General features: G+C 43.1%; 1 protein-coding gene across 1 annotated transcript in view; it reads right to left on the bottom strand.

Annotated features, from left to right (window-relative positions):
- Window positions 1-14,036, bottom strand: part of PTCD2 (pentatricopeptide repeat domain 2) — a 281,004-nt gene that overhangs the window by 84,785 nt on the left and 182,183 nt on the right. The window contains exon 8 of the mRNA XM_078675279.1: window positions 12,747-12,821. Within this exon, the coding sequence (XP_078531405.1) occupies window positions 12,747-12,821 (75 nt within the window). The remainder of the gene's footprint in view (window positions 1-12,746; window positions 12,822-14,036) is intronic.

Below are 14,036 nucleotides of genomic sequence, written 5' to 3' on the forward strand. Positions count from 1 at the left end.
TATGTGTATTTGTAAAGAGCACTATCACCAGCATGGGTGTCCTGGCACAGAGTAGGTGTGTGTGCCTAGCCCGACTACTGGTAGGTTGCTAAACTGAAAAGCCAGGTCTTCAGCTTCTTACGGAATTCAAAAAGAGAGTAAGAGACTCTGATGAGGAGAGGAAAGTCGTTCCACACTTGAGGAGCAATGTAAGCGAATGCTCGTCCTCCTGGTCTTCTTCTGTGTATGTGTGGGATGTTAGCGAGTAGGAGTCCGTTGGAGGTGTCTGAATGGTTGATGGAAAGACATGCAACTGTTCAGGTAGTTGGGGCCAGAGTTGTCGAGGACCTTGAAGGTGAGGAGTATAAATTAAGTGTGTTTGTGTATCAGTAGCCAGTACATTTCCATGAGGTATCATGTAATATGAATTCTGTAGGGGAGATTGAGGATGTATCTGTCTGCCAAGTTCTGGATAGTCTTTAGTCTTCTAGTGAGTTGCTTGGTGATCCCGGTGTAGATGGAGTTCCCATAGTTCTACTTGCTGGTGACTAGGGTGCCAGTGACAATTTTTCTTGTGCTTCTTGGGAGCTATTTGAAGACATTCCTCAGCATCTTAAGGGTGTGGCAGCAGGATGCAATGACGGTGTTGTCTTGTGCAATAATGTTAAGTTTGCTGTTGATTATTCCGAGGTTCCTGGCCAGGGTCCTGGGTCTGAGTTAAGCCGACCACCAGTTTAAGTACCATGGTTAGGTGTTCTGGCCTAGGATCACTACTTCTGTCTTGTCAGTGTTGAGCTAGAAATAGTTGGCTTTCAGCCAGGTAGCGACTTCAGTCATGCAGGCGGAGAACTTATTTCTGGGTCTTGACCGAGAAGGAGAGTATGAGTTGTTAGGGTCTCTTAACTGGGTTTGTATATTGTTTTGCTAACTATAAATGGGCTTATATTTTTTATATTATGACTGTAAGTCAGATATAAGCCTTCTGGAATAGCTTACGTGGCCTATAGCAGAACGGAGTGGATTATGGAGACAAGCCAAAGATAAAGGCTTGATTGGGTATTGGAAAGAGTTTTTGTAAGATGCCATAGGTCTGACTTGTTAATAAAAAGTTATGACCAAGCCAGTAGGCCTGACCTATTTACTGTGAAAAGCATAAGTTAAAGCTAATTCGTCTTTAAGAGGGAACTGTTCCCACACAGTGTTAAAGCCTGTAAACAAATATGATAAATGGAATTTCACAGATTACTGCAACAGGCAAAGATCTTGATATGAATTACCACTCATCTGACAAACTCTGGAGGTAGAAGATTTGCACTGTAATAATCCGTGCTAAACTTGCTTAGGAGGGCCTGACAGATTTAGTTGTCTGACTGGATTTGGTAAAAGAAAAAATTAATAACAAATATTACACAAACATTAAAATACATAGATTGTTTTGTGTCCGCCCTCTTCTGTCAATCATCTGTACTTGTGTGATTCAAATTTTGCTTCCACATGACAGAGTACACCACTGACACAACGGGAAAACATGCTTCAACAATTAGCTTTTGTTCTTTGAGTGACTGGGTTTTGCCTGATCATGTGTGTCTATCTGTCTAAGTGCACACCAGTGCTATGGCTGGTTGGCCTTACCAGTTTCTCTTTTTTTATAGAGGCCATTTTATTTCATCTTCTTCTTCCGAGGCAGTGCTCCCAAGCAGTGCTATCCAACCACTTGCTCCCATTTCATCTGGAGATTGCCACATCCTGCAAGGTCGCTGCTTCTAAAACAAGCAGCTCTTTTGGAAAGACATTGTACAACAGGACTGTTCTACCATTCCAGAATGGCTGCACATTTAGATGGATTATGTTGCTCATTCAGGATCAGTACAATAATAATACACATTACGATTCCAAGACATACGCCCAAATTTGAGGATTAATGAGCGGCCATCTTCGAATGGTATTTTGGATTGTGTACCGTTTTACTGCTTCTAATTGGCTGAAGCATTGCTTCTACAAGTTGTTGCTATGTTGGAACTTTAAAATACATTACAGTTACCATTTCCAGATAGTTTCTGCTCTTAGGCAGGGGGAGTTGCTCTTTTTTCTACTATTCTTTTAATTTATCTTGCATATACTTTCTCAGTTTGTGTGTGTATTTTATTGTGGATGGCAAATTAATAAATGCAAAAGGAAAATCCGATGACTGCATAATTTTGTTTCTACAGTAGAAACTCCACTTAGCACTCCTACTTATGTATTACGTAAGGTCTGGGGAGAAAGTGTGCTGACCTCTTTATAAAACTCCATCACATCCACCTTACTGGAAAACTTTGAACGTAAGAATGAGTCAGTAAGGGACTGAATGGATAAAAGAGTCAAGGTTGAGCAATAGACTGCATGTATATTGACAAGCTGAGTGGCTAAACTCATCAATAAATGAAGAGGTGGTTCAGTTATGACCAGACCTGATGGCACCGTCAATGGTTATGTATTACTTTGCTTAAACTGTAAATGGTAAGAGATCTCCTACAAAATTTACAAAACGTGAGGCAAGATGGCGGTTTGATCTAAACCGCTAGCAGCAGCAGCATACCTGAGCTCCAGAAGCCCGCTTGGATCACCATGATTTCTACCGCGATCTCGGCGGTTTTTTCATTTATGGAATAATCTCTACGGAAGAATTTCCTCACTCTCCTCGGCACAAGCGTTACGTTTTAACGCAAAATATAAAACGTACCCAAGTTTCAGCAAACGGATCGGCTGCTGACAAATAACTCAAAAGTATGCTAAATGAGCCTCTGAAGGACTCCTCAATCTGCGTGTTTTGCGCGGCAGTGACACAGCAGAGTTCTTTTGTTACCTGCCTTAAGCACGCCTGTACCAAATCCCTCGGCATCGCTCTACCTTCAAACACGCTCTGGGCTCATCTCGTTTCTTGCACGCTAGCTCGCCCAGTGAGTGCTCAGGAAACCTTTCTCATCTGTTGTTTGCCTGCTCCAGCCCAGCCAGAATCGGCAACGCGTGGAGAGTTATTGCAAGACTCGTTTTTCACTAACTTGGATCAGAAACGATCCGATATGCCCCCAAAGACGGCCTCAGTGGTCTCCTCGGCTGCCGCTCGTACAAGGCTCGCTAAGGCAACACGAACAGTCAGGGAAGAATCGGAACGGATTCGAAAGGAAGGAGCTGGATCTGAATGTGCTTCTGCTTCAGCTGGGCGGCGCAAGGGCAAAACAAAGAAGCCTTTACCTTCGGAGGGATCCCCGAGACACGAGGCTCTTGCTGCCAGAAGGAAACTGACCCCCCTAACCCAGCCTTCTCCAGGGGGATCAGTTATTGAACTACTGAGGCGCAAACAAGGTTCTCTTAACATGAATCTATCAACTACACCTACCGGGATTGAGCCCTTGAATGTTAATTCGCCTTTTCAACAGGTAACAGCAGCTCAGCTCTCCACCTCACCACCTCAACCTCCTCCACCGATCACACAAACTGTGAGTATTGGCTCTGTTCCTCTGACTGTGTTGAGTGTGGCTGATACCGCTAGGAACGAACTGGGGGGTTCCTCTAACTCTCTAAGATTGGAGCCAAACGAGCAAAATGAACAAGACGTTGTGGAGCTCTGTATGTCTTTTTCAGGTGAAAGTGCCAATATTTTGGGGGGAGAGCTTCAAGATGAGCCAGTCACTCAAGATAAGGGCCAAGTTTCGACACATTCAGAGGATATAAACGTTTCTATGACAGTCCTTACATCAACGAATTCTAACACGAGCACTGTACTAAGTAATCCCAGCTCGCTAAATATAGCTCTAGAGTCCTCTTTACCCCCTGCTATCCCTGATCTTGAGTCACCAGTCACCGTAGTGCGAGAAGTACGCATAACCACAGACGGGGATAAAGAACTTTCTGAATTCTACTCATTTTCTGATGAAGCAGGGGTTGAGATTGAAACGGATGGTTCACTAGAACTCGACTCTGAATCAGACCCTGAGCTCTCTTCTGATTTGGTGGAGGGACAGGAATCAGAATACATTTGTAGCTCTTCTGAAGGCACCAATGAAGATCACTCTCAAACTAAATCTAATACTGTCCTCACAAAACCAGGTGCAAACTCCAGACCGCTACTTAGATGCACAGAGGGTCACCGTCCTCCACCGAAGCTGCCTCTCTCCCCTGCTCATGACTCTCATCATCCTGAGTCCCACAAGCTCTCTTCGGCGGCAGCAGTGGAGACTATTTTGAAAGCAATTGCAGCCCATAGAGAAGAGACCACCCTTGAAAGCAAAAAATCTAGAACTGCACTACGTAAGGTCCAGGGGGTTGTCAGAAAGCTTACTAAGACCTGTACTGCATTTGGAGAGAGAGTAACCGAGATTGAATCAAGAGTGCTCTCTAACGAGAACGAGGTGATGGCTAACACTGAAAAAATCAAATTACAAGACGCTGAACTATCAGACATGAAATGGAAGCTCGAGGATTTCGAGAATCGACAACGCCGCAGCAATTTACGCATTTTGGGAGTTCCCGAAAAAATTGAGGACGAGAACATCCGGTCATTTGTAGTACAGTTGTTTAGAGACACAATGCCTGAACTTAAGGACTGGAACTTAGACTTGGAGATACAACGTGCACATCGAGTTCCTTTTAAAATACCCTCTAAACCTGGTGCCTATCCGCGTGCCATCTTAGTTTATTTTGGGAATTTTTTGTTGCGGCAGATTATTGCAGAGAAAGCTAGACCGGATCGCAGATTGAAGTTTAAAGATTGTTCTTTTTTTACTAGGCCTGATTACTGTCATGCTACTGTAGAGCGAAGATGGCGTTTACGCTCATTGATCAAGCCTTTTCAGGATAAAGGAGCCCAGGCCTATCTGAACAATCCTGCCAAATTAAAAATTATACATGCTGGGCAGACTGTCTTTTTTACCTCAGAGATTAAGGCCAAAGCTTACCTAGATGGGATACAGTAAATAGATTAGAGTATTGCAACCTTACAGCCTCCATCTCGTTTGAGTTGTTAGTTTTCAATGTTATACTAGGCTTGCTCCCTATTTATGTGATCCTGTTTGGATTCTATATAGTATGTTAACATGAAGTCGTAGCTCAGGTATCGCTCTGCTCCTCATCACCCAGACTCTGGTTGAGTCTGAATGCCTCTTGTTTTGGGGGGGGGTTGTGGGGGGAGGGTTGGGTAGGGAGGGTAGGGTAGGGGGGGGTTCTGAGGGGGGGTGCATTAAAAACAAAAAAAAATGAACCAGGCCAGATAAAAGGATGCAGAGTTTCTATGAACTATTATAAAATAAATTCTAAACAGAAGAAGATGCCGAGAGATAGTTTCTATAATCAAATATGCATAGGTATTTCACGTCATCAAACACACAGCTTTGACAATGGGTAAACTTACGGTCCAAACACTGAATGTAGGGGGGCTACTGACTACCAGTAAACGTTCTCTTTTGTCTGAACTTGTCCGATTAAACCCTGTCGATGTCCTATGTCTTCAGGAGACGCATATACCCTGGGCTAAAAGATCTTTGCTGAGATTAAGAGGTTACAATGTTTTAACAACTTCATCACAAACTTCAAATATAAGGGGTGTAGCGATTCTGGCAAAATCTCATCTTGGGATAGCAGTTCGGCATATGTCAGATTCCCATGGTAGATGGGCGGTGGCTAAACTGGCTTCGGGAATTTCAATTTGCACTATCTACGGTTCTAATCAAGATGACCCAGCTGTTCTTGACTTTCTAGAGACAGAGCTCCCAACTTGGCAAGGCCCACTTATCATCTGTGGGGATCTCAACATATCTCTTAAAGTACAACATGATGTAACTCCATTTCAGCAGAGTTACACAGGTCGTAAACCCAAGGTTTTTAAGGCACTAGCCAGACTGACCAGTAGTTTAGGGTTAGTTGATTTTTGGTATCATTCTAATAAAGATGACCCTGGGTATACTTATTTCTCGAACCCCCATCAAAAACACGTCAGGATTGATTATTTCTTCGTATCACATGAATTTCTAGCACACTCTTCAATTAGCAAATATCCAAAAATTATTTCGGATCACAATTCCCTCATTTTCTTAACAAATATACCCGACCCCACCAGTCAACGCAGATCTTGGACATTTGACCGCAAACTGCTGGCTAATTCCCAATATATCTCTCATATAAAACTTTGGACTACGCAATTCTTTGGGGCTAATCGATATAGCGCATCGAGGAATACAGTATGGGATAGCTTTAAAGCCTCCCTTAGAGGTGAAACTATTAGCTTTCAGAATTATGCCAGAAAGCAGATACTTAAAGATTTTAATTTAAAGATGCAAGCTTTAGAGATTGCTGAGCAACAACATATCGTACAAATATCAAGAGGTTTGGATGCCAAACAGGAGATGTATCAGGTTATCGCCTTAAAAACAGATCTTAATCACAATCTTAGTCAGAACGCGGCCCAAACGTATAGAGTGCACAGAAAGGACGTTTATGAGAGTGGAGAAAAAGTCGGTCGACAATTAGCACTTCGCACTCGGCAGAAGATCACTTCTAAAAATATTACTTCTATTCAGGACAGCGGACAGGTTTATACCCAAACTGATGACATTGCCAAACAATTCCGATTATATTACCAGAAACTATATGCTGAAGACGCCAGGTATACTGAAAGCGACTCCTCTACTTATCTACATAATTTACTTAATTTTCCAAATGCTGGAAAACATCTTGATTATGTTTCTCGTAGAGACCTAGAAAAAGAAATTACAATAGAGGAGGTGCTCACAGCCCTATCACTTATGGCTTCCGGCAAGGCTGCAGGCCCCGATAAAATTCCTATGGACTTATATAAAATCCTGTCTCACCAGCTAGGGCCGCTTCTCCATGATCTATTTTTAGGCATTCAATTCAACGGGATACCTCCCGAATCTTGGAACAAAGCTAATATTGTCGTCTTTCCAAAGAAAGGAAAACCTCCGGAACTAGTTACTTCTTACCGTCCAATTTCATTAATTAATTCGGACTCTAAATTATACGCTAAGGTGATGGCTGTTAGGTTGAGCAGGGTCATTGAACATTTGGTCTCCCCGTGGCAACATGGTTTCATCCCAGGGAAAGGTACCACCAACCATATTAACAGAGTTATTACTTTGTTTGATTCCATGTCTGCTACGGGCGGCCGGATGTTAATGATCCTGTTAGATGCCGAAAAGGCCTTTGACCGCGTTTCTTGGTCTTTTTTATGGGCGGTTATGTCTCACCTTAACTTTGGCCCCAAATGTATAAAATCAATTAAAAGCATGTATTACTCCCCTAAAGCTAAGATTCAACTACCCGGATCAGTTTCTGGTCAGATTAGCATATCTAGGGGCACCAGACAGGGGTGTCCTTGCTCCCCTATATTATTTGCATTATATATTAATCCTTTAATTTTAAAATGCTTAGAGTCTCGTTCAATTAAACCCGTGGTCTGTGGCCAATACCAAACAAAAGTATTGGCCTACGCAGACGATATAGCTATTGTCACTCCTGATCCTTCTGAGGCTATTATCACCATTGAAAACCTTACCACCGAATATGGTAAATTCTCGGGGTATTCCCTTAATAAGGGGAAATGAATATGCTACTTACCAGTATGCATCTGTTCTTGGCATGTAGGGCTGCTAACATTCATATCTTAGCATTAGATCGCCGCCTAGTGTTGGGTCCGGATGATCGCACATTGTTGTCCTGGAAGAGTCTTCGAAGTATCCTGAGATAGGTGGCTCCTCCCCTGGACTACAGTGCGCATGGGCATCGGCTCCATCCTCAGATTGTTTTTCGCCATTGTGGCAGAAGATGGAGTGAAAAGTGTAAAGGATGTCCATGCTAATGATTGAATACAATAGTATATCTGCAGCTGCGACAGGCACCGGGGAGGAGGGTGGGCGATATGAATGTTAGCAGCCCTACATGCCAAGAACAGATGCATACTGGTAAGTAGCATATTCAGTTCGAGGCATGTGGGCTGCTAAATTCATATCTTAGCATAGAATACATAGCAGTCCCTCCATCAGCGGCGGTTGCCCGTGCCAGCTGCAGAAACTTGAAAAAGTGTCTTGAGAACAGCCTGTCCTACAGCAGCTTGCTGCTTGGAATGTACATCAACACAGTAGTGTTTTGTAAAGGTATGTGGTGTAATCCACGTGGCTGCTCTGCAAATATCCTCTAAAGGAATGTTTCCTAGGAAAGCCATGGATGCCCCCAATTTGCGTGTGGAGTGCGCCCTTGGGGGTATCGTTAAAGTGCGCTTGGCCTTTTGATAACATATTTGGATGCACTTAACAATCCACCTGGCTATTCCTGCTTTGGAAATAGGGTTGCCTTTGTGTTGTGGTGAGAAGGCAACAAAAAGTTGTTTAGTTTTCCTAAAGTGTTGTGTTCTGTCAATGTAGTACATCAACGCCCTCCGTACGTCTAACGTATGGAGCATTCTTTCCGCCACCGTTTGTGGGTTTTGGAAGAATGCCGGTAAGTCAATAGTTTGGTTGAGATGAAACTGTGACACCACCTTCGGAAGGAATTTGGGGTTAGTACGTAGTACTACCCTATTTGGATGAATCTGAATGAATGGCTCTTGGATTGTGAGCGCTTGCAGCTCACTAACACGCCTCAGTGACGTAATAGCAATTAGGAAAGCCACTTTCCACGTTAGGAACTGGAGTTCACACGAGTGCAGTGGTTCAAATGGTGGTCCCATCAGTCTGGTGAGGACCACATTGAGGTTCCACACCGGAGCTGGCGGTGTTCTTGGGGGAATGACTCGTTTCAGACCTTCAAGGAAAGCTTTGATGGCCGGCACTCTGAAGACAGAGAGGTGCTGCCTATTCTGAAGATATGCTGCGATGGCGGATAGATGTATCCGAATGGAAGTGTACGCTAGATTGCACTTGTACAGATGTAGCAGATAACAAATGATGTTAGGGATAGATGCATCTAGCGGGGTGATGTCATTAGCCGTACAGTAAATGACAAAACGCTTCCATTTTGCAGCATAGCATGCTCTGGTAGTTGGCTTCCTTGCCTCCTTGATGATGTTCATGCATTCTGGAGGTAAGTTAAGGTATCCGAACTCTAGGACTTCAGGAGCCAGATCGCCAGGTTGAGCTGTTGCGGATCTGGATGCTGAATTTCTCCATGGTTCTGCGTCAAAAGTCTGGGCGTGAGGCGCAGTCTTTGATGCGGCACCACTGAGAGTTCGAGGAACGTGGTGTACCATGCTTGGCGCGCCCACGTTGGAGCAACTAGGATGAGAGTCATCGCGTGCTGCCTTAGCTTTCTTGCCACCAGCGGTATCAGAGGGGCTGGCGGAAAAGCGTACGCAAATTTGCCTGACCAGTTCATCCATATCGCATTCCCCTGCGACTGTGGGTGAGGGAACCTGGCGGCAAAGTGTTGGCATTTTGCGTTTTCTTTTGTTGCAAACAGGTCTATCTCCGGATGACCCCACTGCTGGAAGTACGGGTGGAGTACAGATGGGTGTAACTCCCACTCGTGCATTTGATGGCTGTGTCTGCTGAGCAGATCCGCCATTAGATTGTCCTTGCCCGGGAGGTGTTCTGCCATGAGGAAGATGTTCCTCTGAATGGCCCACTTCCACATGCCCTGAGCCAGATGAGACAGCTGTGGCGAGTGGGTGCCCCCCTGCTTTTGAATGTAGTACATCGCGGTCATGTTGTCCGTCCGGACCAACACTACCTTGTTGCACAGATGTACAATGAAGGACTTGAGTGCCATGAAGATTGCCATCAGTTCCAGATAGTTGATGTGCATCTTCTGTTGCTGCGTCGTCAATAGTCCCTGCACAGTGTAATTGAGCAGATGAGCTCCCCATCCCTGGAGAGATGCGTCCGTTGTCAGGGTAATCTGTGGCACTGGCTCCTGGAACAGTCGGCCCTTGCAAAGGTTGTGTGGAGTCCACCAATGCAGAGAGTCGTATGCCCGACTGGTAACCAACACTAGGTCTGTTAATTGTCCCTGAGCCTGTGTCCACTGATTTGCTAAGCACTCCTGGAGCGGGCGCATATGTAGCCGTGCGTGAGGGACTATGAAGATGCAGGAGGCCATCATGCCTATCAACTGCATGAACACTCTCGCTGGAAGTGAGTGTTGTGATCTGAACTTCTGGATCAGAGACTGCATGCTGTCTATCCTGACTTGGTTTGGTTGAGCCACGGCTGTTAGGGTATTGATCGTCGCGCCTAGAAACTGCCGGACATGCGCCGGTTGAAGGTGCGACTTTGGGTAGTTCAACGAGAAACCTAGATCGTGAAGGAGGTGAATGGTAGTTGACATGTCCGCGGCACACTGTTGTTCTGACTTGGCTTGAACGAGCCAGTCGTCCAGGTAGGGGTAGACATGGATGCCCTGCCTCCTGAGGTGCGCCGCTACTGTCGCCAGACACTTTGTAAACACCCTTGGGGCTGTGGTGACTCCGAAGGGTAGGACTTTGAACTGATAATGTTTGCCTTGGATAGTGAACCTGAGGTATTTTCTGTGGGACGGGTGTAGTGGTATGTGAAAATAAGCATCCTTGAGGTCTAAGGTTGCTAAGAAGTCCCCCTGGTTTAATAAGGGAAGAATCTGTTGCAGTGTGAGCATATGGAAATGTTCTGACAGTATATACAGGTTTAGGGGACGTAGATCCAGAATGGGTCTGAGAGATCCGTCCTTCTTTGGGATAAGGAAGTACAGGGAATACACTCCTGTGCCTTCCTCCTCCACTGGCACGAGCTCGATTGCGCCTTTTTGCAACAACATAGTCTGCAATGACCCCAGGGTGACCAATAATGCCACATATCTGGGAGTTATGATCAGTCCAGACGTTAAAACTATTGTTAAAACTAATTTCGACCCTCTCATAGATAGAATTAAAAAGGATCTTGATCGCGTGAACAGCCTATATCTTACTATTATAGGGAGAGCTAACTTCTTAAAAATGAATGTCTTACCAAGATTTCTCTATTTCTTTAGGGCTATCCCCTTAGCCATTGATAAGATTTTGAAAACAATAAACTCACTTATGTCAAAGTTCATCTGGCAAAATGGCAAGATCAGGAGGTCTCATAAATGAATGTCCTTACCATTAGATAGAGGAGGTTTAGCTATCCCTAACACAATTCTGTATCATTGGTCTGCCTTTATGCAGATCTTTACCCCTCTGATTAAAACTAAAAGCGATTGTGGCCACAGCGTCACTGACTCCATTCCCTCTATTTATGAGCTACTTTTGGGGAGGAATGCTGACGGCTTGTTTCTTCGCTACACAGATACCTCCTATTATAGACAATTTCGACAACTTACAACTATCACTAATGCTTTTAAAGTTTGGAAGAGAATCCTCAAACATATGCAAATTAGTAAGCTCACCAGATATACACCTTTGTGGCATTCCTCTATCACCTCTAACATTGGGTTAGATGCTACAGCTAGAAAATGGAAACTCATGGGTATCTTAACGGTTCACGATTTCTTGATTAATGAGACTGAAACTTCCTTTTCTGACTTAAAAGCGAAATATAATCTGCCCAACGGTGATTTTCTTAAGTATGCTCAATTATTTACTAAACTTAAATCCAATGTTGCAACCTTAGATCTCTCCAATATTCAATTATTTGATCTGCTGAATAGACCTAATACAAGAATCGGCACCCTCTATGATACCCTTATGCGCGAAATTCGTGATGATCTAGAGAAAACAGAATTAAACTGGGTGGTGAAACTTGAAAACCCTGATGTTGATTTGTATAAATGTATAGAACTATCTAATCGCCTGCTCATGTCCAGCAATCTTAAAGCCCAGCTATATAAAACTGTGTTTAGTTTGTATTATAACCCACTTAAATTATTTACCTGGGGGAAAAGAGAAAATGACCTTTGTCCTAGATGTGCAATAGGTCCGGCGGATAATATTCACATGTTTAGTAGCTGTGGTAAGCTTGATTTAGTAAAAAGTATGATTGCAGATTATTGGTCTGTCATATTCGGGCATAGACTACCCGAATCTGACTGCTTATATTTAATGGGTTTTGATGGGTCCTTAACATTTACCAGAAACGAAAAAAGACTTGTTTTTATTGGTACAGCTATACTTAGAATAATTATCTCAGCTTGTTGGAAAGATTCTGCCCCCCCTACTTTCCAAATGTGGCTGGCTCGCTTCCTAGCGGTTTGTAACTACGAGACATCGATTTATGCTACCAGAGGATTGAAAGCTAGGAAATTAGGCGAGGCTATTTGGGATCCTATATTGCTATGGCGGGAAGGCATAAATCCTACCATGAGAGTTAGTTAAAAATGTTTCTCTCTCTTTTGCTGCAAACCTTTTATTCATGCCGCATTGTACTGATACCATTTCTTCCTGCCTTTGTACCTTTTTATGTATGTGGAAATACACCTATAGATTTGTTTTTCTTTTATTTCTTTTCTTTATTCTTGCTATTATTCTTCTTCTGGTTCCTACTCTCTCTTTTTATTATGAAATGATGTGCATCCAATGTACTGTCTTGGTTCAAATAAAATAAAAAAATAAAAAGGAAATCAAAAAAAATATTTAAAATTTTTTACAAAACGTACATTGGCACGTATGTACCCACAATGCAATGTGACGCACAGGACAGTTGGTAACCAGTGGTTAGTACAAAATGGCATTGACTTATAAACTATACAGCAACAAAATCCTTGGATCAAGAGAACTACACTAGAACTTGGCTAGGCTGAACAAAGAAAAGCTTAAGCAACATACTCACATTAAGATTATTACATATTCTGCTGTCTGTGTTCATGATGCGTGAAAATATGGATTTGGCCTTCGCAATATTATTCTGAGAGAAAACACAAGAGAAAAAGTCAAATTAATCACCTATCACAGTGATTATGACAGACATAGAAAGGGCCGCAATTGATACATTTATGGCAAACAGAGTAGATATTACAAAAGTGACTGCTGTCTTAAGGTGCAGCTGCCTATGAACAAATATTCTATAGCATTATTGACCTGTCCACAAGCATGCAACCAGCTAAAATGCGAAACCCTCATTAATAGACACAAAATATGCCACGAGCATCAGATTTGCAGTAACTTACTTTGAAACTTGCACATTGCTAACCACCTTTTCTGGTAACAATTCCGAAGTGCCAGGCAAAAGGAAAAGTTACAATGTGTTACATCAGCTATGGATCATGTATGGAAACAAAATATCAAACTAATTGCAAAAACATCAAAAAGCATTGATTATTGGTTTTAAAGATGCTTCTTTTAATATCCATATATGCCAAAATTGTGGATTTTCATTCTATCTGCCAGTGATTTCAAAGAAATGCTAAAATGTAGACAGCTAAATGAACTCTGTCATTATACTCAGTGAATGATCTATCTGCAGGTACAGTTTAACACCAACCGTTGGTGTATATCTATGTGCTTTCAACCTTAAGGTAATGCTAATTGTTTCAAATTATGGGTGATAGACCTAACTTTTACAAGCACAAGCAACCTCTCCTGAGCATTCAGGAACTGAGATTACATTGCCTATTTCTGTCAAGTAAACATTTCATAAGCGTATACATGCGTTTTTAGCTAAGCAGTCACCCGATATCAGAAGGCATCCTCTTAACTGTCTCAATCATTACTCTGTGAGATGAGTTCACATTTTGTGAAACCCAGCCACTGCCTAAACTAAATATAACCCCTACAGCTCTGCGGATGACCCCACAGGACTACCTTAACCACATATTTGTCTGGCTCAATGATGCAAGCTCTGTAGGTACTACATGAAAGTCACTTTTTATTTATTCTCCTAGTCTTTCCTTCTGAGTAATCTGGTGTTGAACATATACTTCAGAGCTGATGCAAGGCCTCTGCTGGAAGAACACCACATGGCCCAGCAAAGAAAGACCAGCGTGAGCCTAGATGGTTTGCTCCATGGGCAATGTCGGAGGAGGGTGTATATACACAGGCAGATGGTCCAGTCATATAAATCACTGTTTCCATGGAGTCAAAAGAAAAAATACAGCAGAGTGCAGGGTGACACTCCCTGGAT

Source organism: Lissotriton helveticus, chromosome 2_1 (genome assembly GCF_964261635.1).
Source record: "Lissotriton helveticus chromosome 2_1, aLisHel1.1, whole genome shotgun sequence".
In the NCBI taxonomy this organism is placed as follows: Eukaryota; Metazoa; Chordata; class Amphibia; order Caudata; family Salamandridae; genus Lissotriton; species Lissotriton helveticus.